Raw genomic sequence first — 24,193 nt, 5'->3', positions numbered from 1 at the left:
ATCACAAAACAACCTGTTTTACAAGTGGGTCACCTGCGTTTTTGGTCCCGGGCTCAGCGACCATCTAGAGAAACATACCAAATCCAGATATTTCTGAAAACTAGACACTGAGGGGAGTCCGGGGAGGAGTGGCCTGCGTGGATTCCTCAATGTTTTCCTACCCAGAATCCCCTTCAATACTCACATTTAGGTAAAAAACTCAAATTTTTCTCACATTTGTGATGGGAGCAGCCCATTTTCTGTAGGCAAGTTTCCAGCTCTTTTAAAAGAATACATGCATAAACTTTTGCCGCTAAGTCTAGCAGGGCTATTAGGCAATTGTTGGCTGACAATGAAGGGTCGCCTTTCTCAAATATCAGAAATGTCTCCTGTTGTCAGCAAAAATGTACATGTTAAATCTTAACTAAGCTGAGGACATTCTCTGGATGGGATGACAAATTAAAAAAAATGTCAAAACAAATTTCAAATCATCTTCCCATTTGGTGAATGAAGTGTGTAAGCAAACCAGAATAATCCTAATATAATTAGGAAGTCCTGGCAAGTGATTTACAAAACGGCTATTTCCAATTGACTGCTTTGAGCTGTTATACCACTTCAAAAAAAGATCTCTAACTATATTCTGAATATACAAAATACAAACAATTGTTGTTTTTTTAATACTGAATACTGTATCCATGAAAATAACCAAGGCTGCTTAATCCATTTGTGCATGGAAGGCCACAGGCTTCTCATCAAATTAATGCAGTAAAACCAACATGTTCTAAATGATATGTAGCAAGTGTGCTTTATGGTTGTGTACTCTAATTGGGTATACAATTTAGAGACATTTGAAACATGAAGGTCTGCATAATAGATGTACATCATCTTTTGTCTTCTTTCATTAGGGGTTAGAGAGTGACTGACATTCCCTCAGTCAAAAGCTTACTAGGCACAGTCAAAGGTTTGCACAGTGGGCATTAAGTCATGGGCATCTGCAGGCATTGGAGCCCCAGAGGCTGAGGCAGTGGTTATACTCATCACCCAGAGACGTCTGGCAATGGCTAACTACCATGCACTGCTCCTCTAAGGTCACAGGGACAGGACACGGAGCCCTTCACAGTGTGACTCAAATGTTTTCACTGTGCACTGACTAATGGCTTTACGCAAAGTGGCACCCTGTACTACAAATCCCCAAGCATAGACAAATGTAATGAGAAATGATCTCTGGTGATCATCTGAGACATCATGACTGAAGTCATGAGCAATTAAATGTGGGTGTTATAGGAACAGAGCCCTCCCTAACTGCTAAATTACTTTGCTTTTAATGTGTTTATTGGAACCACAACACCCCTTAATATGATGTTTTTAGGGATATATGTAGGTTTTTGTATCAAACAGTATAACAGTATTTGGTTAGGCCAGTAAACTGCCCTTTAACAATATTTTCACCATGAATTTATTTAATGTATTAATAATATGCTTTAGCACTTGTCTTAACAACCTACTGATAAATTCCCTGCACACCTTTTGCCTAAAGCCAGCAGGGTACAGACTTTGGCAAAGATAAGTCACTCTGGCATACGGTTGTGGTCTTTTCATTCAATCTGTATTCATATTACCAAGTGTGATGTGGCAGCTGGTTATGGCTATTGACTATAGGCTGAAAGCGCTGGGCACAGGGCAAGGACCTATCCCTTTCAGAAAACAGTCTGTCTTCCTATAGAGTTGTATGCTATTGCAAAAGGTCACAGAGTTTATGCTCCAACCAATCCATGCACTCAGAGTCTCAATATTCTAACCAGCATATTATAGGGCACGACCTTTGGCCATTACGAGCCACCTGATGAAGGAATGACCTTTGAACAAGTTTATAAAGTTGTTCAATATCAACTGCCAATCAATATCAGTGTAACTTCCACATTCAAAGACTATGGTCAATCAGGAGGAATAACTATTTTCCTCCTCTGAGAGGTGTCTGAGAAGGTCTTGTCTTCAGAATGCAATTTAGTGCTGCCTATGTGCAAATAAAAGCTACACCTTCTAGTCATCTGCTTGCACAGAAAACATTGTGTATCTCCAGACCGCCTCAGATACAAATAACAGAAGATCAAGAAAAAGTAGGGATAGGGTTGTCTACTGTGAGTAGCATTTCCACTCCATCTTGCTAGTGTTTGTTGATAGGTGCAGGTAACACAAATAACGGGTGTGCCAGTAGTATTCCTAAAGGGTTGACTCCCATGAGACTCCATGGTGGTGAGAAAAATGAGGTAGTAGGGTCTCTCCAATCAGTGGAGACTAAGATGTGTCATGTATGGCACTCATTTGTCATGTGAGGAGAGCCTCAGGATCAGGAACTCACAAACCATTGCTAAAAAGCAAAAATGCAGGGTAACGTTCTGGAAGTATGTAAAATGTATGTGAATGGGATAGCTGCACAGGTTGTCAGGAACTTTCACCCTCAATTATGTTATAATCACAGATTATAGTTGGAAACTCTGTAGGTCTCCACATTTGTTGCCGTTTTGTTGACTACTCAGTAACAGCAGATGCTCAGGAAAGAAAGATCCAATATACATATAACTGTAAGAATTTGAGTTTCTGGTTTACTGGGGTATGAGCCCTGATCAAGAAGTAACTACAATCCTTGTCAGGGTGAGGCACAAGCCAACCCTAAATTAACTTTTGGCACAGAGTAGTCAGACTTAACTTAGAGGCAATGGGTAAAGCATTTGTGCAATACTTGTAACAGAAAAAGGGATCCCACACCAAGTTACAAAAATAGAACCTTCTTTAATAAATAAAACAAGACCAAAATAACAAGAAATCCAATCAGTATAACTGGAGACATTCAATTTGAAAGTTTTTTTAGAAAAAATAGCACCAAAGGGTGCAAAACGGCAACTGTGGATATGTGGTCAAGTCGGACCGGGACAAAGTCACAAGTTCACGCCGACTGTGGAGCAGTGTGGGCTAGCTACAGGGACCCAGTTACGGCCGTTAAACAAAGTTCCCCACAATCCTGGTTTGCGGAGCGTTCCGTGGATCTGCATCAAAGATGTGCTGCCCAGCCAAAGCAATGTATCAGTTCTGAGATGCGAAAAGACTGCAATGCAAGGCCCAGCATCATCGTCAAGGGTTCCGTCAACGGGGCTTGCGATGAGAAGTCAGGCATCGAGGATGCGGTGCGCAGTCAATGCGATGCATCTGTTCCAAAGAGCTGCAAGACTGTGATGCGGAGTCTGGCATCATCGTCGAGGCTGCCGTTAATGAGGACTTTGAGGGCCTGTGCCGAGGATGTGTGGCATAGTAAGGGGATGCAGCAGTATTTCAGAGCTGCGATGCAATGGTAGTCTTTGCGAGGGGTCCAATCCAGCACAGCTAGGCAATATGTCGGTTTCTGCCCGAATTTGAGCTGTGCAGTAGAGGAGATGCGTCTTTTCCATTGGGCTCACAGAGTCTGGTAAGCACCTAAGCCCACTTTCAATGGTCCAGGACTGGGGTGTCACCACTTGGCAGATTAGACTCATAGATGCAGTCCAGGTGCAGATGGACGGTTATTGGAAGCCTGTTGTGTCCCTGAGGCCTTAGATTAGGAGGCCAGCCAACAAGCCCTTTGAGTCACTCTGGGTTCAAGAGATGCAGGTCCAGTCCTTCTCACCCAGGCAAGAGGGCAGCAGGGCAGCAATTCCTTTGGAGCAGCAGTCCAGTAGAGTGGCAGTTCTTACATCAGCAACACACTCCTTCTTCCTGGCAGAGTATCCATAGGTCCAGAAGTGTACTGAAGTAGTTGTGTCTGAGGCCCAGTATTAATACCCAGTTTTGCCTTTGAAGTGGGGGAGAAACTTCTAGAGGTTCCACATTAACTACAGGGGGCATGCAGCTCTTTGTGTGGAGGCAGGACACAGCCCATTCAGTAGTAAGTGAGGCTGTGCCCAGCACCCCTCTCCCATCCTGCCAGTGATGGCCCATCCAGGCATGCCTAAGCCCCCTATTGTGTTTGGCTGTCTAGGAGGGATACACAAAGCCAAACTGTCAGTTATACCCAGTCATGTGACCAGAGACAGCCTGCAGGCACTAAAAGGATAAGGCAAGAAAATTCAAATTCAAACTTTAAAAAAATGTCATTTTCAGAACACCAATTTATAATCCAACTTCACCATAAGTTAGGATTTTAAGTTATAATTCTAGAGATACCAAACATGAATTGGACATCTCTTCCTATCAGTACATGTTAAACGTTAAAAATACATGTCCTACTTTTTAAATATAGTGCACCCTACCCTCTGTGCTGTCCATGGCCTACCCTACGGGTGACTAATATGCATTAAAAAAGGAAGGGTTGAGCCTGGCAAAAAGTGTATTTTGCAATTTCGAAATATCAGTTAAAAACTGCACACACAAATTCTGCAATGGCAGTCTGAAAACATGTTTAAAGTGTTACTTAAGTTGGTTCAGGCCCACAAGTAGCATTTAATTTACAGGCCCTGGACACATTTAGTGCCACTTTACTAGGGTCTTACAAGTAAATTAAATATGCCAATTAGGGATCAGCCTATCTTCCCATGTTTTAAGGTGCAGGCACTTGCACTTTCGCACTGGTTAGCAGGGTGTGCAGAGTCCTACGGCCAGCAAAGACGAGATCAGAAAAATGGAAGAGGAAGGCAAAAGGTTGGGGGGAAGACCACCCTAAGGCTGCCATTTTTAACAATAACGCGATAGTGGCATAACACAACATGATAGGGCCTCTCTTCACAATGTATAACTTACAGGTTTTCTTAGATATTGGGCTGAATGGGGGCTCTATGAAGAGTGAGTTCCGTCCCTGCGCCACAGTGTGCAGGGGCCTGTGTTACATCCCTGTAATGAGAGAGGAACATCCAAGTGTGCTGAACATTAAAGGAAATCTAGGATATAGTTCGAGGTCGTGGTCCTCAAATCTGCACAGCACCAGGAGTGATATATTTTTCTTCTGTTCTTCATTCTTACAGGAGAAGGGAACAGGGATGCCCTTGTTTTAAAGCCTGATGAGGTGCTCATCAAAGAAGTGTTATTTGCTCTATGCAGTATTGCAAGAATGAGAGCTGGGACAAAGTATAAACAAACACTCATAGTATCAGGGCAATGGAAATGAAAGTAATAATCCCTCGGAAAAAAACAGTTTTTCTTTTGAAGTTATGCGCGCCCACTTCAAACCCAAACATGTCTTTTCCAAACACATTTCAAATGCATTTACACCATGCATCAGACCCAAAAGGTTTGAACTGGGTCTCAAAATGCAACACCTCTGTTCTGTCAAAGTCTTCTTCTGCAGAAAGGGAAACAGTTTGGTAGATTATACATTTAAGGAAAAAAGTTAGTTTCTGAAACAAGTTATCACTACAGACAGTTTTATGGATTACCTTTCTTTCTTTAAGGGTATGATTAAATATTCCTCTAAGTCAAGCCCTGACAGGTTGTACAGCACTTGGTCGAGGCTGTTCTTCAAGTAAGGAGCAGAAATATTGCAGGCCGGGCATTTCTGTAATGTAAAATACAGAAAAATGGAAAAATTATTCTTATCAACACACATAAAATGCCGAGAAAGCAAATTTGTCAAGCTCTGTCCCAGATGGATTTTTTATTCTGGTGTATTTTTATTCGTTTCAGTAGGCTACTATATATTAGCCTCAGAAATGCATACAATACATTACCTCAAAAGTACATTTAAACTCAAAAACTCTTTTACTGTTGGAAGGGTACATTAGTTATATGACATAATCCTAATTAAGTTCAACTGTAGGATACTGTGTATGTATGGCCTGACTTTTTGAGTGCACAGAATAATATATATTCAAGTCTAAGCAATGAAAACGTCAAGGAAGGAATTAATAATGAAAGAGAAAAGAGAGTGATAATGGAAGAAGGGAGGAAAAGGGGACAGTAAAGGGAAGGAGAACGAAAGGGAAGGGAAGTGATAAAGGGGAGACAAGTGAAAGAAAATGAAAGGTAACAGGAGAAAAGAGGAGATATGAAAGGGAAGAAGGGAAAGGAAGTTTGAGGGAAGGGAATACATGGATGAAGGAAAGAACGAAAGGGAGGGAAGAGGAAATAAGCAATTGAAAGAATTTGAAGTGGGAGAAAAAAGAAAGAAATGGAAAACACAAAGCAGGGCGAAAGATTGGTCAGCAAAGAGGCTGAGGTCGGCACAAAAGGAGAGAAGGAGAAATGGAGTAAAGAAGAAAGAAAAGGGAAAGATGGAGAAAAGGAGATAAGTAGGAAATAATTAATATAGAAATAAAGGTGAAAGGGAGAAGTAGGATAATGATCAGGAAGGAATGGAAAGAGGAAGGAAGGAGTAATTGATAAAGACAAAGATGACAGAAAGGATGAAGGAAGGGAGGAAGGAATGAAGGAAGGGAGAAAGGAAAGAAGGAAGAAAGAAATTAACGAATGGAAACAAATATTTGGAGAGGTTTCAAATTCAGAGCTGCCTAAAAATAAAAGAAAGTTAGTAGGGAAGATGGAAGGGATGTAGGGACACAGAAAAGAAAACAAGGGAAAGAGGGAGAAAAAGAAAGATGAAAGGATGCAAGAAAGACTTACTGAAGGAAGGGAGGAATGGTACATGAGCAACAGAGGTGCAAAAAACCAGGGATAAAAATGTAGAAGAGGGCATATGGTAGGAGAATGAAGGGACAGCAAAAAGAAGGAAGCATGGTAGGGTGCAAAGGGAAAGGGATACGGAAGCAGAGAGGCAGGATAGAGAGATACAGGAAGGAGAAAGGAAGGATGAAAAGTAGACAGGCATGAAGGAAATACAAGAAATAGGAATGAAGGAATAGAAGACTCGGAGGTAATGAGAAAGGAACGAAAGGACCGAAATAAAGAAGGTCATTGGATAAAGAAGACAAGAGAAGGATAGAGGAAGAAGTAAATGAAAGAAAGAAGAGCAGGAGCGAATCAGGAAACAAGGAGGATGCTAAGAACGAAGCGAGGGCAAGAAGAAATTTAAACAAGGTTGACACGGAGAAAATGCAAGATCGGAATGGAAGAATGGAAAGGATAAAACACCAAGAAGGGATTACTTTTGGAAGGAAAGTTTTAGCACTTTGTATAAATGGCTTGAATATGTATGACCTCAGCATATTGAAGTTTAATGCAAAACACTGTAAGGAAGGAATGGAAAATGGAGAGAGTGTTGAACTAAGGGTAGAAAGAACCGAAGAGGATTGGAGAGAAAGATAGCATCCAGGGAAGAAGGAAGGAAGAAAGAGGGAAATCGAGAGAGGGGGCAGGATCTAGTAAGGAAAATGTTAGAGGCTGAAATGAGAGCAAGGTGTTTGAAAGGTGTACATTCTGAAATACTTTGATGTTTTTCCATTGTTTTCTTATCTCCCACAGAAATGACTAATACTTTTATGTTTGAAACAAAGGCCTTGATTTTGGTTACCCCGTAAAAGGGTGCTTTATTTATCGGACCGAGTTATATTTCGATTTCTCAGGGATTGGAATTGATTATGTGCAATAAACAGCACCCAGTCATTATTTATGCCCTAGAAATGTCACTTGCAGATTTTGATGCTTACCAGTTGCCACAAATCCAAATGTCATGTTATGAATTCGGCATTTCCCCCCGGTAAATTTGGGCAGGTTTTACCTGCCCAAATGTATATGGCATGTGGGGTGTTACAACACAACTTGTAATTGTGATATATTTGTGTTTGTGGCATGGGCGTATATGTGTGGTAACCGAAGTTACTACTAATTTCACAATTTATCAGGCCAACTATAAGCAGGGACCGTGAAGGAAGAACTACTCTGCAAGAAGTAAAAACAATAGTAGTGGTAAAATATTAACCAAAATTGAGGCACATATCTGCTAATTACTCTTGGAGTCCATATTATGGATGGGTGACATTTAAACATTGCATGCAAACCTTTACAATGTTAAAATACTTCACATTTTGTGGGAAATGTATTGTTTCACATAACCTTTGTCTATGTTCAATGCGATGGCATTATAGGACCCAGAATGCATCAATTTGCTGCACACAATCCACTTTAGGCAGCTTTGCTATTGTTGTTTTCCTTTTTTTATGTGCTTTGTTGGAAAGTTTTTTTTAAAACCTTTAATTTTTCTTCCTTTTTTTGTGTGTTTTTGTTAATATTTTGGGTAAATAATGCCTTTAAACTTGTATTTGATTTTCATTGCCCAAGAAGGAAGTTTTTAAATTCTCTCCCCAATACAAATAATTTATTGGAGAGGTTACAAATTGTTTAAAAAATTAAAGGTAGCAGAAGGGGCCGTTTTCCACCTCTTCCACCTGTTTCTGAACAACTTGTGTCACGATTTCGTCCTCTTCCTCTTTTTCTCTCTACTGCCTCTGCATCTCGACATGGGAGGTTCCATTTAGTTACACAGCTAGTAGATGTTTCCTCATTACACTGGTCCCAATTAAGTACATGCAAAGATCCCTCTATGTAACACTTGCTGCTATTGGCTACAAGTTATTTTTCAAGCATACATTTTTTTCTGCCCTGCAAGATGGATGAGAAATTGCCGCACATATGACTCCCTCTCAGGCTATATGGCAACAGGAGCCCTTGAATTGGAAGCAACAGCCACTCTTCATCATCATTGTTAGTCCTGGTATCTTTTGGCATGATTTCCATTGTCTTTTTGCTTCTGACCTACTATGTTTTGCCTGTGTGCTGCATTTTGTTTTTGCTGATTTCAGAACCCTGGGCACTTTACCAATGCTGGCCGGTGCTAAAGTGTACGTGCTCCCTGTGTAAATTGTTTTGTTGATTAGTTTATCCATGATTGCCATTTTGATTTACTAGTAAGTCACTAGTCAAGTGCATCTGGTGTGCCCAGGGCCTGTAAATCAAATGCTATTAATGGCCCTGCAGCACTGGTGGTGCCACCCACATAAGGAGCCCTGTAAAAATGTCTTAGCCTTACCACTGCAGTTACTGTGTGCAGTTTTAAACTGCCATTTCGACCTGGCAAGTGCACTCACTTGCCAGGCCCAAACCTTCCCCTTTACTGCATATAAGTCACCTCTAAGGAAGGCCCAAGGCAGCCCCATGGGCAAGGAGAAGTGTATTTAAAAGGTAGGACATGTACAGTTGTGTTTTACATGCCTTAATAGTAAAATACTGCTAATTTCGTTTTGCACTATTGCTAGAACTATCTTTCCCGTAAGGTAACATGGGGATTGCCTTGAAATATATTTTAAGTGCCGTTTCTAATTTGGAATAGATACAGATTTTGAGTTTGTGGTTTCTGAACTCATAATATAAAAATACATCTTTTGGTGAAGTTGATTTTTAAATTGTGTGTTTGAAAATGCCACTTTTATAAAGTGGGAATTTTCCTGCTTAAACATGCTGTGCCTCTATCAGCCTGTGGTATCCACATCTGAGGGAGGGTGACAGTTGGGCTTTTTGTGCATTCACTCTAGACTGTCACACAAAGGGAGCTAATGTGTGCCCTGCATATCATGATGGGTCTTTCTGAGCTAGAGCTGTGAGAGGAGTTGTCACTGACACTTGAATAGGGATGTGCCTGTCCACAACGCTGTCTCCACCCCCCTGTAGTGTGCCTGGAGCCAGGTCGGGGAAAGACAGGGTCTTGTGTACTACAAAGACTTTCCTTTGAAGTTTGCCTAATTCAAAGGCAGAAATGGGTATAAGTATTGGACCTTTGACCCTCCTCCCCCCCAAAATTACAGCACTTCTGGGCTGAGGACATTCTGCCCGAAAGAAGATGTGGATGCTGTAGGAGGAACTGCACTCTGTCTGTTGCTTTGTTGTGCTGGCCTGCTGCTTCTAACCTGGGAGTGAAAGGACTGGACTTTGCTTTCTACATCCTGCTTCCAAGATTCTCCAAAGGCGTGTGTGTGTGCTTGCCTCCTGGTAAGAAGTCTCAGGGCCATCAAAGACTTCATCTACCAGTGCCTGGGCTCTTCTGCCAAATGATGCCAAATCCAGTCCCTGGGCCCTTGGAAGTATAACCTGTTGAGAAAATCCATGCATCTACTCGCAGCACCTGTTTTCCCGAGTACAGTGTCACCAACGTTTGTGGCACCCGCTCTGAGTCTGACGTTCCCCTGCTTTGCCACTGAAGAATCGAGGCATCGCCTGCTTCAAGGCTGTGAAATCAATGCAGCACCTGCATCACCACTGTCGCATTGACGCAGCGCATCTGGATTTTTGAAGCATCGTACCTCTACACCGCCTCTGCACCGCAATAAGGAATTGAGGCCTTGTGGCTGGAGTAGGACGCATCACCTCCCCATCCAGTAAGTAACCAACCCATCATCTCCCCTGCCCGGTAGTAAGGAACCGACGCATAACCTCCCCTGGCATTAAGGAACCAACGCATCACCTCCCCTGTGGAGTAAAGAACCAATTTGGTGCCTCACCTCACCTCACCTTCCCTGTGCCTGCTTCATCTTTGATTTTTGACGCATCCAAGGTACTTTGTGCTAAAAGAAACCCTTTGATTTCAATGGACTAAACTTTCTTAGTCTTTGAAAATGATATCTTTACTTGTGTATATTGGATTTTTGTCATTTTGGTCTTGCTTTATTCAGATAAATATTGGCTATTTTTCTAATATGGTGTGGACCCCTTATGTACTGTTTTTATTGTGTTACTGTGTGTATGTGTGTGTGTGTGTGTGTGTGTACAAATGCTTTAAACATTGCCTCTGAGGTAAGCCTGACCTCTATTATGGCTGTACAAATTTCGTCGGCTTGTCGTCTGTTTATTTAAAAGATTTGAGGCCGATCAGCATGCCTTTGAGCGAAATTCTAGGCGATTATCCCAAACACGTCAATTCAAGTCAAAGCTTCGACGACAAGCCGACGAAATGTGTACAGCAGGTCAGCTATCGACAGAACGTGGCTGAGCTAGATTTTATCCTTTCACATCCCGCAGTGAGGATCATTTACATTCAGGGTCTTCAGAAATTGTCCTTTGTCCTGAAGATGGTCTCATCGATCAATAAATAGAGACCGAAACGTCGACCCACGCTTTTTCTTGTCGGATTCTTTGACCAATTGTAACAAGGAAGAAAAGTGTATACAAATGTTTCAAAGAAGTGTTCTGATTGATCTCTATGACATGTACTTCTTGTAACATTGTTATTTATTCTGTACCCTTTTTTAACTTTTATAGAGTATTAAATACATATCTTTCATATACACCCGCTCTACCTGTTCCTTCATATTTAGATCACGTATTGTGCCGAATCTATATTGAATGAGTAATTTTTGTTGCACTGCTGCACTATTGGCCTAAATTGTGACAGGTCACTAAACCTTACTATAAGCTTTTAGCTTTAAACTAGTACAAACAAAATCCCTTGAAGGTACGTTTACCATTGGAGCTTGACAGCCAAAACAGCTCCAGCATGTGCGAGAAAGGACAGGAATACACCGTATTGCATAAATATAGGGCATTCCTGCCCTTTCATTTTGGCGTGGGCAACGCAGCAAGTCCTACACCAAATCCCCTTAAATAAGGGCTGTAGTCTCTGGGGCCACAAGCTTCTTTTTCAGATATTGTGGATTGATCAGCCAGTCGGATGGCTCCTTTTAATTTTTTTGCTATTCTTCAGGTTTGTAAATCCTCAACAGCTCCCAAAGAGACAATTATACAGTGTCAACATAATCTCACAAAATCAAGGTGGTTGGACTTCCTTTCTAGGTACTGCAACTTCAAAGCAGGTAGTGCAGATCCTGTAACTTTTTACAAAATTGAGGTTGAATAGAAGGACAGAGTTTTGCTAAGAGCAACTTCAAACTTCAAACTCAGTGCTTTACTAGTACATTTACAAGTTTCCACATTGTAAGCTTATTTGGAACTAGAGTACCAAACACCAGTGCTCCAACTTTAAGGCGTGCGAAGTACAAGGTACAGGAGAGGTTTTGCTAATCCCTGGACACCATTAGTAAGATTTATTAGTAAGATTTATTGGTTCCTGTGATTGTATTATTCCACATTCAAATAGTTGTTGACTTTTTTAAACATATTACTACATTCTTTGCTTAAGGAGAGATCCATAGCAAAGGAGGTAGCAAGGGTTTTTGCGTTCTTCCCTTTATATGGACAGAAAACGTTTCCCATTTTCAGCTATAGCTTATGGGCAGGAGGATTTGCACTGGGGAAATCCAGAGAAAGCTGCTCAGTACAGTGAGGATCAGGCAAAACAAGTTAGGTCTACACCCGAGTCTTATATCATGGAGGTTCTTTATGATTCCTGCAGGAGGAAAACGCAATCATCAAATATGTCACGTACGTTATGTGACAAAAACGTGAGCAGGTGAAGGCCTGGAAAGTATTTGTTTGGATTCAAAAGCACATTAAGGATAGCATTAACAACAATTTACTGCATGAAAAATTTAGAGGGACTCCACACAGGTGGTATGTATATTTACATTTGCATTGATGCACAAACACCTTAATCATGGCATCAATGATCAATGACAATTTAGTGCAGAAAAAAAAGAGGCAGCATCTACAATTGTTTCCGGAATAGAGCAGGCCATCCCTCCTGGTGACAGATTGCCACAGGACACCATTAGCAGGAAAATGATGTCAGTGATGCAGGTTTCACCACTATTGGTCTGTTGGACATGTAAAAACACAAAAAGCTGAAGGAAATGATATAAAATGTTCTTTTTAGAGTCACCTTGTATGGTTCAAAGAAGATAAAAAATCCTGTTATTTGTTTTTTATGTCAGTGCACCTGAACGAGAGTCAGTACAAATGATGTACATGAGGAGTCATGGATGAGTGACACTCTGAGTTAGAGAGCCAGTGACAGATTGCATGAAAGCAAGTAAGGGAGTGAAAGGGATTGTACAACAGGGTTTTCCTGTAAGTATGTGTCTCCATCCAAGCCATGCACCAAACCCACCACAGGCTAAAAATCCTTTTTGTGTATGGCCTGTTGCCGCACACAACAGTTAATGTTCATCCAGGCCCTCCACCCCATCTGCCATGGACATCGAACACCAGCTGTGCACAGTCTTTATCCACGAGCAGCGAGAGTGGGGCACAGTGCACGATATGAGTCTGACGCCATGCCCCACCCTCCATGGGCAGCCAACACCGGGTGTGATTGGCCTTTGGCTGTGCACAGTGTGTTGGGCAGCTGGGCCTGGGTTTTGTCCAGAACCCGTGCCCCCACAGTCTTTGGACATGTACAATGAAAGGTGGTCGAAGAGCCTAGCCTTATGCCAGGCCCTGCAACAAACTGTCATGGTAGCCCTCAGCTCTGCACCGTTGAGGTGACCCTCAGTGCCTGTCTTACTCTATATTGCCAGGCAACCTTATTGAACCCAGCCTTCAGCTGTGCACTCCACTCTCTTCAGGGCAATGACCTCCGCTGCACAAGGCCTTTGGCCATATGCAGCAGAGGTTGGGGCACAGAGCCTGATCTCCAGTCTATTGCTGCTCTCCACCTTCCAAGCATGTCCAACCCCACTGCACAGGGCACTCACCCTTGTGCAGCAGAGGATGAGGCACACAACGTGGCCTCTGGCCGGGCCTTGCTCCCCATAGTCCATGGGTGTCTGACCCCTGTTGTTAAAATCCTTCAACCGGTTGTTGCTGCGGTGGGATGCAGGGCTTGGAATCACACCAGGACCTGCACCCCATCCTCCGTATGAGGTTCCTTGAGAGCTTCAGGCCCAGAAAAGGACTTGATATACAGTAGCACTGTACATAGGGGGATAACAAATCCAGAAAAGAATAAAAACGAATGCAACATCTGATTGGCTGAACACTATACCCTATGAAAAATCAAGTCCATAGCTTACAAGAAATAAGAGTCCTCTCTTTGGAGGACACCATTTTCACTTTCACCCAAAAGAATGAGTTAGGCAAGCTTCTTCTCTAGCAAACATGTTTGAAAAGGAACAAGGAGAGAGCCAGTAAGCACCAGGATCAAGTCAATGCTAGGCATCACCTGTGGTACAACAAGAAGGGGACACCTTGCAAGTGCCAACAACTTCACAGGGTGTCAGACCAGGTTATTCAGATGAGAAACTCTAGTGTGGAAATGTTTCACATAACCCAAAGATGAGAAGAAAGAAAACACACAAAAGATGACTTTAAAATTGGGCAAACTCAGTTAAAAAAATGATCCAAGTTTAAAAGAAGGTTGAACACAAAAACAAAAAAAATAAAAAAGTAAAAATTGGAGCAGTCTCCCTGAAGTCAGGCTGTGCACCCAAATGAAGATAGTGCATAGCATGGGCTAGTAGGCTCTGCTGGGATGGGCATTGGATTTGCCTGAGTCATATTGAGGGAAGCACCTTAGGGTTCAGCAAAGATTTTAGACACAAACCTGTATGTGAAATGATAAATGGAGGTGTTAAATTATGGATAGTTTTTGATTCTGGTTTAAGATATATGATGATTGCAGAAGTCTGGAAAAGTAGGTTTACAGAGAAAATAGAAGGGTAGCTATTGGGGTGAATACAGGGAAAGAGACACAAGTGCAAGATTGTTCAAATTTTTGTGAGAAGAAAATGAACACATGGCAGGGCTGGAGACTGTGGAGAGGATGGTTCACAGAACGAAACACAGGTTAAGTAGCAGACAGTTCTGAATGAGTGCCTCTAGAGCTAGCACAGTACCTTCTGGTTCCTGTGAAAGAGCTGCAAACAAGCACCATGGTGTCTGGCAACTTTACACCTTTTCTCTCAGCCATCGTGTGATATCCTTCACATTGTTGGTTTTATTCTTTGTCACCTTTGTGTAGTCCCTATTCATTTGTTGGATTACCACCTTTCCTCAGTTTGGGTGCTGCTCTCCAAGACATTGGGCTGATTAGTTCAGTTCCAACAGCTGCCTACTGACAAACTGCCTACCGAATGCTACTGGGACTCAGAATGTTTCTTGATGCCTTTGGGGCTTGTATTGCCAACACCTCCCAAGTACCTGGTGAGTCCATTCTGCCTTCCCTTCTTTGTTTAGACTTACATGAATATCCCTGTAAGTGTTAACCTTCCTTGTGCCAATTATTATCACAGGGCCTTCCCACCATGACCCTGAAATTTCCCATTTCAGATCCATCCACCCTGAGTGCCGAGGAATTTCCCTATGATGTTTCCTCAATGATGCGGTGTGTTCTTTCTGTCGCCTTGACTTCCACTTATACTCCTCAACCTCTTATCAGGACTGATCCAGAAGGTGGCTTGAACTATACCACCTCTCGGTAAGTCCTTGTGGGAAGATTGATGTATTATGGTCTGCGTTTAGTGCCTACCTGTCCCATGCAGGATCAGGTACATTCCTGACAGTTTGCCAGACCAACATACAGAGACGTGGATTCAGACTATAATCCACTTCAGGCTATAGCACAAGTCAGTAAGAAGTTTCTTAGTGATTTGCAGGTGACTCACAAAGAGTGAACCTTTTTGTTAAACAAGATTAATCTTGTATTACCAAAGCAATCGACTGAGGCAGTTAAAATAACCTACTGTGGACGAATATCTTAAGAAATCCTAATAAAAGGGTTAATTAAGTGTTCAACATCTCCTGCTAGGACTCTCATCTTATTACTGAATCAGATGGGACTTACAAGCCTTTTGTTGCCTATTGTGAACCCAAATATATCACTGTACACAACGGATATCCTTTGATTTTGTTTTCCGTCTTGATAGACCAAATAAGATTTTGAAGATCTTCACTAAGCTAGACTTGTGTTAGGCGCATAATCTGTTTTTGGTCAGAGAAGACGATGAATAGAAGACCACTTTTATCACCAGATATAGCCATTTAGAGTATTTGGTCATGCCTTTCAGTCTACGTACCATCTCATCTGCATGGTAAATGACATCCTCAGTATGTGGGGATTTACCTGGACAACATTTTCGTTTTCTCTAAGTCTATGGAAGAACATCAAAGACAAATCTTGGAAGTTGGTTCCGGACTCACCAAGCATTCACTTAATGTGAAATTAGAGAAATGTGAATTTGAGAAAACTCTAGGCAGTTGTCTGGGTTTTGTTCTCTCCGAACAAGCCATTTAAATGGATCACTGTAAGGGCAAGGCAGTTTTGGACTGGGCTGCACCCAACAGTGTAAAAGAGACTCAGAAATGTTTGGGCTTTGACATTTTTTATAGACAATTCATTTCTAATTTTTCTAAGATACCTCCCCAATTACTCACCTCACAAAAGAAGGGGTGAGGTTCTATTGAGCATCTGAACACAAAGAAGCATTTGAGCAATTAAAGAAACTGTTTACAACAGCATCTAAACTATGGCATCTGGATAGTGAACTCCCATTCATAGTACAGACTGATGTTTCAGCTAATGCTACTGGAGTTATCCTATTGATTTCTTATAAAAGTCACTTTCTGCCACCTAACAAAGCTACATGATCTGTGATAGGAGTTACTAGTAATTAAGTAGACATTCAGTCAATTGCACCAATATCATGAAGGGGCGGGGGGATAAAGTAACAGTCTGGACAGATCCTAGGACCCTCGGCTTTTCTACAGACTTTGAGAACCTGGGGATTGTAAAATCTATGCGGTGCATTAATGCTAGGATTGCGATATGGGTGTTCTTTTTCACCAGTGTTCACTAAAGGATCACTTATCGTCCATGCAAAAGGCATTAGAAAGCCTTATCCTATCCGGCATCCATAGAAGAGCTTGTTGCAGGTTTACAATCTCATCACTACAGACTTTTGGTATTAGTGAGGAGGAATTTCTTCAGCACATTAAGGAAGCACAAACCAAACAAATTGTAAAGGAAAGGTTACACTGAGCCTCAGGACAGAGGCAGGACAGAGGCAGATAAAACAAGACTTGCGTTTTCAGGATAATATGCTTTTTATTCCTAATAAGGCACCATGAAAACACATCCTCTTTTGAACCCTTTATTCCACAGCAGCAGGTCATTTGGAATCACCAAGACATTGGATTTGTCATGACAACCCTTTTGGTGGCATTTGATGTGAAAGGGTGCACTTTTTATTTTTCCCTATACTTTACCATGTGGGGATCTCTGTCCTGACCGCACAGTCTCCCTATTGGAAAATTTAGTGGAAATAAAAATGTATTTAACTCGAAAATAAAAAATAAAAGTATGTTTATATTGAATGTTAATGTAAATTCAATTTAGATATTTTTTTAAATATAGAAACAAATACAAATGCTACAGCACTACTAAGAATGTTAAAAGAAACCTTTAATTAATGGAAATATAATAAGTTAAATTAAAATCGTTTTTCTGAAATTTAAATCACTAAACAAAATTCCAACTTAAATAAGAAAAATCTACTGGAATATGCATTAATACGTATTAAAACTGATGCATAGAATTAATTAAAATGAATTTAGATCTATATTAATAAAAACTATTGTTACATTGATATTTACATTCAAAATAGAAAATTAAAACTTTTTATTATTAAATTATAAATCTATACTCTTTTTATGTATATTTTAGCATTACAGTATATTTATGTACACTTTAAATTATTTTAAATAATTCAATTTAATTTAATATTAGTTCTTGTGGGGTTTTATTTTAATTCCTTTTTTTCTATGGAGGGTGGTGTTGCAGTACCAGTGGTTGGTCATGAGTGGCGTTGTACTTACTACTGTTTATTTTAATAGTAACCTATTCTCAGACTTTGAGAATAAGTGAAATGTAGCAAACTTGTTCAACAGAGTAAATTGCTCAAAAGTAAAAGATGCCTCTGTGAATCCGGCACTATTTTAATAAACGACAGTTGCACTTATGAATTGGTATAGGTAACTTGTCTCCTATTAGTGTTATTATGTAACTATTGATTTCTGTCACTAGTGCATATAATTAGTGTATAATCTTCCTATATTTATGTGTATAACTGTAGTGTGGTTTAAATATTTGAATACTTTTCTACAAAGGAGGATGTTTAGTGGTGGTCCATTCCTTCTGCATTTTTCATTAATATGTTTCCCTAATATAGAATATTTTGCCTTCAGCAGTTGTTATTTAGAGGTTGAGTGAGTCCATTGTAGCCAACTTCTGCCTAGGGGCTGCAAATAAAGGTTCTTCTTTTACACAGTGAGTTGAACCATCATTAATCATACTTTAAGAACTGATAATGAATCAAAACTATAACATCATCTTGATCATGCTTTTTTCAGTACATTTCTGTTATTTTCTTGATGATATCTTACATGTAAGTTACATGGAATCATTCCCTTCACTGGAACATACATACTCTGGCAGTGCACAGGAAGGGTTGGCCAGGCCCTGTGCCCAATCTGTCATGAATGGCCAACACCACTGCTCAGGCCTGCTGGCTCTATGCAGCAGGGATTGTTCACATTGTCTATTTTTTGGCCAGGTTCTTCACCCAACCTGCTTCATTATGTTTGCAGAGCCTAGGACTAATTAGAAATATGTAGTTTTATTGATTTTTGTGGGTGGTTCTTAAAATAACCTTTTTAGTTTTTTTATTATTATATTATTGTGTTTTACATGAACTACTATAAGGGCAAACTCAGTAGTTAACAACCTTCAATGACAAAGATGATGGAGTGGTGCACTATCAAAGTGTTCAAAGGTTAATAATGAAGCTCAATCAGTTCCTTCATAGAAAAAAAGGCTTTAATCATATAAATCCAAGTGCATGAATATAAAACAACAGCCAACGCATTTCGTTCTTCGAAGAACTTCGTCAGGGCAAATATTTATGTTGGATGATTATCTCACTAAGTAGTTGGATTCAATAATTCCTGGAGTCGTCATTCCTATGTGTAATCAAATTGGAACACGGGCCACCATGATAAGGGCCAGAAAGAGGACACTGAATGGAAATCGTCACGAAAAGGCACTGAGTACCAGTATTCGTTCAGCTGTTTTTTTCTGTAGCAAACAGCAAACCTTCACATTTAGTTAAAATAGGAAATGCTATTTTTGGGCTACCTAATCTGGTTGGCCAAAGTGGTAGTCTTGGCAAAGTGAGTTGCACTTATGAGTAGGCTGGGGTTAGTCCTCTAACAGGATCCACAGCATATGAGGAGATGGGTTGTATATTTTATATACAGATTAGTATAATATGATTTGCTCTTTATACACTGGTGGAGGAGGTGAATGAACCATGACTCCTGCGAAGCCTCAAGTGGGCCATCATATGCCTCCCCTCCCTCAACAATGGTAATAGCATGCATATTATGTTCTATCCATGTTTTTGTTTTACAACAATGTAGTTAGCCAAAACAAGGATGAAAGGGGTTAAAGTTGAGCAGTAAGGTAAAATCACACTAAAGAGGCCTTGTTACTGTTAGCAGTGTTGTTTATTAATGTTGCAATAGTAACATGTGATCTGTGAAGCAGTAAACCATGTTTTCTAATGTCAGCTTTCCTGTACCACTGTAATAAATCTGAGAATGGGTATTTAGCAATACAGTTACTCTATATAATATTATATTGGGCCACATTTATTTTCACTGCTATGGAAAAAATATATATTACATGTTACACAAAAGGCAGTGATATAAAAACCTTTATTTCAGCTTTAAGGAACTATGGAATACACTATTTCAGAACGTGACTTCAAAAACGTCATTGTAATCCACGGCAAGCAATAATCCTTTGCTTTAGACTGCTGACGCACTGCTACTTCCTCCTATCATGAAATATGCTGATGGCCTTCTGCCCATAAATATGGAAATCATACATTTTACACCTTTCACAGATGCGCTAAAAGTGGATTATCTTTGCCCGCTATTAAAAAAGTAATATTGACCCCACCAACCATGTAAGCTACAGGCCAATTAGATGGCTACTTTCGTGGCTAAAATCAAAGTGCAACGCCAAATCACCCATGTAGAGAAACATGTATTGGAAAACCAATGACTGCGCCTGCATCAGCCTGGCTTCAGATCTGGTCGCAGCCCCTATGCTCAGCATCATAGATGGATCCGTGGTGAACACTACACAATATTACTCCCTGGCCTATCCATAGCTTTCAATTCCATTGACTACAAAATTCTCCTGCAAATTTTTTGTAATATGATGTAATTTGAAGGCACGGTACTGAAATGTTTTAAATAAAAGATGTCTAACAGAATACAATACATTAAAACATTTGATTCTCCCACAGCCATTTCATTTAGAGTACCACATAGATATATCCCCGGCACACCTCCATCTGGAAAAGATATTCCCCACTGTAGGTATCGACTGCCCCAGTTTGCAGATGATACAGAACTATAAAACTGACAGCACCGACTACACTGACACTCTATAACAATGTATATCTGCCATAATCTCATAGTTATCTAGGTGAAACTTAAACTAACCTTGAAAAGACTGAATTGCTCTTATTATTGCCTACCAACTCTAAGGTTCTCCATCCTGACAGGATCAATAAACTAAAGGTCCTAAATATCATCTACAGATTTCTGAAATAGCCAAATACCTAGCCTTCATTCTGGATAGCATGCTCAGTCTTGACGCCCATACCAAAGAAATCAGTTAGAATGTTAAACTTCCACTGAAGCTGGTCAGTAACAGCAGAACCTTCACCTCCAAACATTTGTTTAAAGCTGCTGCACAGGCACTAATTATACCTTGCAAATGATAATGTTTTTGTCTAATGACCAACTATCTGAGATCTGCCTTAAGCCCATCAAAGCCATCTTCCAAGCTGCAGCCAGCCCGATAACCTATACCTAGAACATCTGGCAGAATTACTACAGTTCTAAACTCCCTGAAATTATTAGCACTTGAATTGTGCTCTACTTATAAAAGAGTTTATCTCACATACAAAGCAATATAAATAAATTCTACGTCTCACCAATCTGTGTGTAAACTAGAGATGCCTGGTAAAAAAATGAGCCTAAGAATAAAATCTAAACTGCTTAGTAAAAACAACACCTTGTATAAAAACATGTCCACTATCAATCACACCTTCTCAGGGAATGCCCTTGGAACCCATAAGAGCTTGCTCACTCAGCAAATCTTCAAGGCCAAACTTAAAGATCATGTACCAAACCAGCTGAAAATCAGTCATCGGTCATGCCAATAATCTTAGCCTGCTGACATACTGCTGCTAACCATAATTTCTAAAACCTGCTGTTGCAAAATGATCTTGCTATGAGTGGGTGTGACTTACTCTTGTAATCCTGACTTACTCCTAGAATTCAGGAGCACTACAAGAGTATCTCAGAGCAAAATCTTTGTGAATCATATTTATGTAAAATTCATGTACTAACTACACATTCACTCCATCCTCTTTCCAACAACTGTGGCTTTTTGCAAGTGTGAATCTTAGATGCTTACTATTGTAATGATGCCCTCAAATATGTCAATCACTGATAACTAAAAATGTGTATATATATATAATTTAAATGTCTTTTTTAATTCTGCTGATGCCAATAACAAATGTATAGAGCAGGGGTCTCCAACCTTTTTTGTAGTGAGAGCTGCTTCTGATCAGTGAAAATCATTGTGAGGTAATGAAGGCCAAGCAGCGTGCACATTGTTACCAGACACCCCTAAGCCCAGCTTCATTGACTTAAAGCCTTTTCATAGAGCCAGATACTATGGTTTGTGCAAAACACTTCAGCTAGGGCTACTCTGACAGGGCTGCCATGTGTGTCAGTGAAGAAGTATGAACATGTGCACATATGAATGGGTATAGGTGACTGAGAGCCTGTTCCATATATAGTTGCATCATTGGACATAACTTTTCTTCATATGCGGCACCGTCACATGTATAACACAAACATACAACCATTTTTTTAAAGGGGAGAAATTTAAAGTGCAGAAAAATGATCTGCACAAACGTTAATAATATGGAAAATTATTTTCTTCACTTTAAATTTCTCCTACTGAAAATAATGGCTATATTTTTCAATTATAAATATGGCACCATGTCTACTAGCCACTAGAAGTACAATGTCTACTGTGTCTATAGGTGACACTTTAAAAAGGCAGAATAATTAACTGCAGCCCCACCAAGCATATTATGAGTTTCCTCACTGCCACACTTTTCAACGTGGTGCAACCACCATGAAAACAGTGGCGCTGAGGAAACCCCTTTGTGCCTATGCGCCATGTGGTGCTTACAGACACAACATTTCCTGCAGGAACTGCCTTTGACTCTCCCATTGCGGTGCCTTTTTTAAAGGCACCACTGTGGGACCACCAAAGAACTGCCCTCCCGAGACTTTAAAAGTCGTACTCTGGCGGGTGTTTTTTATGGCATCAGTGGTCTCTGAGCAGGGCAGCGGTGTGTTGGCCATGCTCTGAGTCATAAAAATGCCCTAAATCTAATATTGCTGTCTCTAACTGGGAAATAGGAATAAAGTTAATTATTGAACTTTTTCAAATATTTATTGCAAGCCGCACACACTGGTAAAGCCAGATGTTAATAAATATTTTAGAACAGGTACTTTAAGAAAATTTGCTCTTACCTGGCTATGGTCTCTAGAAACCTATTTGCTTGAGCTCCCAAATTGACGCCCATAAGCTGAATAGACCTTGATTGTGTTGTGAACCTGTTAACAGAGCTGAGACAAAGGCCTTGGGTGTAGAGAGGTGTACTGTTCCTTTGGCAGGCTGGCCACCTGGGTTGTGTCCAAGAAGCTAATTAACTTCAAAGCAGCATACCCTGTTACAGACAGATGTAGCTAACAGCTAGGCCTGCTCCCTATCATTGCCCACATAGCCAGTCAGGCACCAGGCCCAGTGGGAGAGGAGTTGCCTCCAGAACTAGTTTACTGTGACCACAGGGTATGGGTTGCCAATTTCCCTGGCCACATGCCTGCGATGGGCACAGGAGCTCGGCACAGGGGAAGAAAGGTTCTGCTGTATTGGTTTTGGACAGAGAGTCGCACAGTAGGATTGATTACAGTAGGGACCAAAGGAAGTGATGCAAAAGAAGGCAGAGTCACCCTTGGGAACTATTACCCCATTGGTTAGGGAATAGCTAGGAGCTTACCCCACCAGCTGGTGCCAGGCATAAATTTGGCACCCATGATACCCTCCTCAAAACACTCTGGACATGGGAAGAACAGAAGAGGACTAGACCTGCTGTCTGTAACCTAGGAAGAGCCCTGGAGATTGGATGTGCTGTTCCTTTTGTCCCCAGGACAAAGAAGTGGACTCCAAGAGTCATAAGGTTGACCTCCTATTTAAGATACAGGGACACAACAAGCTTCAATGGGGCTTTTTCCGGCAAATCCCAGCTGCCCAGTTCCAACTGGATCTGACCAGACCCTGGTGCTGGCCTCTGCTGTAGTGCGTGTTTACCCCAATACTTTCCCTAAGGTCCTGGACCCTTGTCGGGTGTCAAAGTGTATCCTCCCAAAATTTCCTGAAACCTGGGACTTAGAAATGTTTTGTCAAAAGTTTGCTCTGAGAACCCGCAGAGGCCCAAACACTTAGGTTACTCCTGCTCATAGCTTTTCTGCAGCAGCAAATCTGATACAGCAGGACCTCATGGAGAAGGTATTTTACCTCATGGTCCCTCCTTATCGAAAGCCTGTAGCTTTTCCCCGCTGAAAGAATCTGAGCACCAAAAAAGTCCCCCAAAAAAAGTCTGGTGGGCATGAGCGCAAAAACAACTCGGCCAGTGGGGAACCTTCTCTGGGTACGAAATTAAAATTTGAGCTGTCTATCTAATGATGTGAAGCCCTGTTCAGCTACACCCTGCTGTCTTACCCCACTGAAGACTTTAGACACCCATAACAGTTTCCAAATGGGTAGGTAAAACTTCAAAATGGGTTGATCCTTGTTTCTGTATCTGACCTACTCTCTATTCAGGTCGACCTTAATTTTCCCCTTAGTACTGATCAAATGCAACCAGATTACTGCAGTTGGCGCGTAACTCTTTTTGGCACTATTTTATTACTTTAAACTTTAAAATTGTAATATTACTTTATTTTTCAGAATTGGTTTGAGAATTTTCTCATGTTGTGTTTTAACCTTATTACTCTTTGAGCACTTCATACATATTTTACACATTGCCTCTAAGTCTGTCTGCTCTATGCCACAGCTACCAGAGTGTTGAACTCAAGTTAGTTTGATGACTTTAATAGTTCACCCTCACAGGGGTTGTTGTTATTTTGTGAGGTGGGTACTCCACCCCTCAAATAATACCCTAATTTGTTCCAGGGTTCAAATCCGGAAACCACACAAGGTTTGGTGGTTAGCTGACAGAGGAAATGGCTGTATGCAGCATAAGGAGTAGGTGTCAAG

The 24,193-nt window shown here is 40.9% G+C and overlaps 1 protein-coding gene across 1 annotated transcript in view; it reads right to left on the bottom strand.

Annotated features, from left to right (window-relative positions):
• ABCA13 (ATP binding cassette subfamily A member 13) overlaps positions 1-24,193 on the bottom strand; it is a 2,470,580-nt gene that overhangs the window by 831,527 nt on the left and 1,614,860 nt on the right. Inside the window, exon 38 of the mRNA XM_078686273.1 lies at positions 5,379-5,497. Coding sequence (XP_078542399.1) covers positions 5,379-5,497 — 119 coding nt within the window. The remainder of the gene's footprint in view (positions 1-5,378; positions 5,498-24,193) is intronic.

Source organism: Lissotriton helveticus, chromosome 4_1, assembly GCF_964261635.1.
Source record: "Lissotriton helveticus chromosome 4_1, aLisHel1.1, whole genome shotgun sequence".
Taxonomy (NCBI): domain Eukaryota; kingdom Metazoa; phylum Chordata; class Amphibia; order Caudata; family Salamandridae; genus Lissotriton; species Lissotriton helveticus.
Note: the sequence above shows the minus strand (reverse complement) of the source record. Positions and strands in the feature narration are given on the sequence as shown.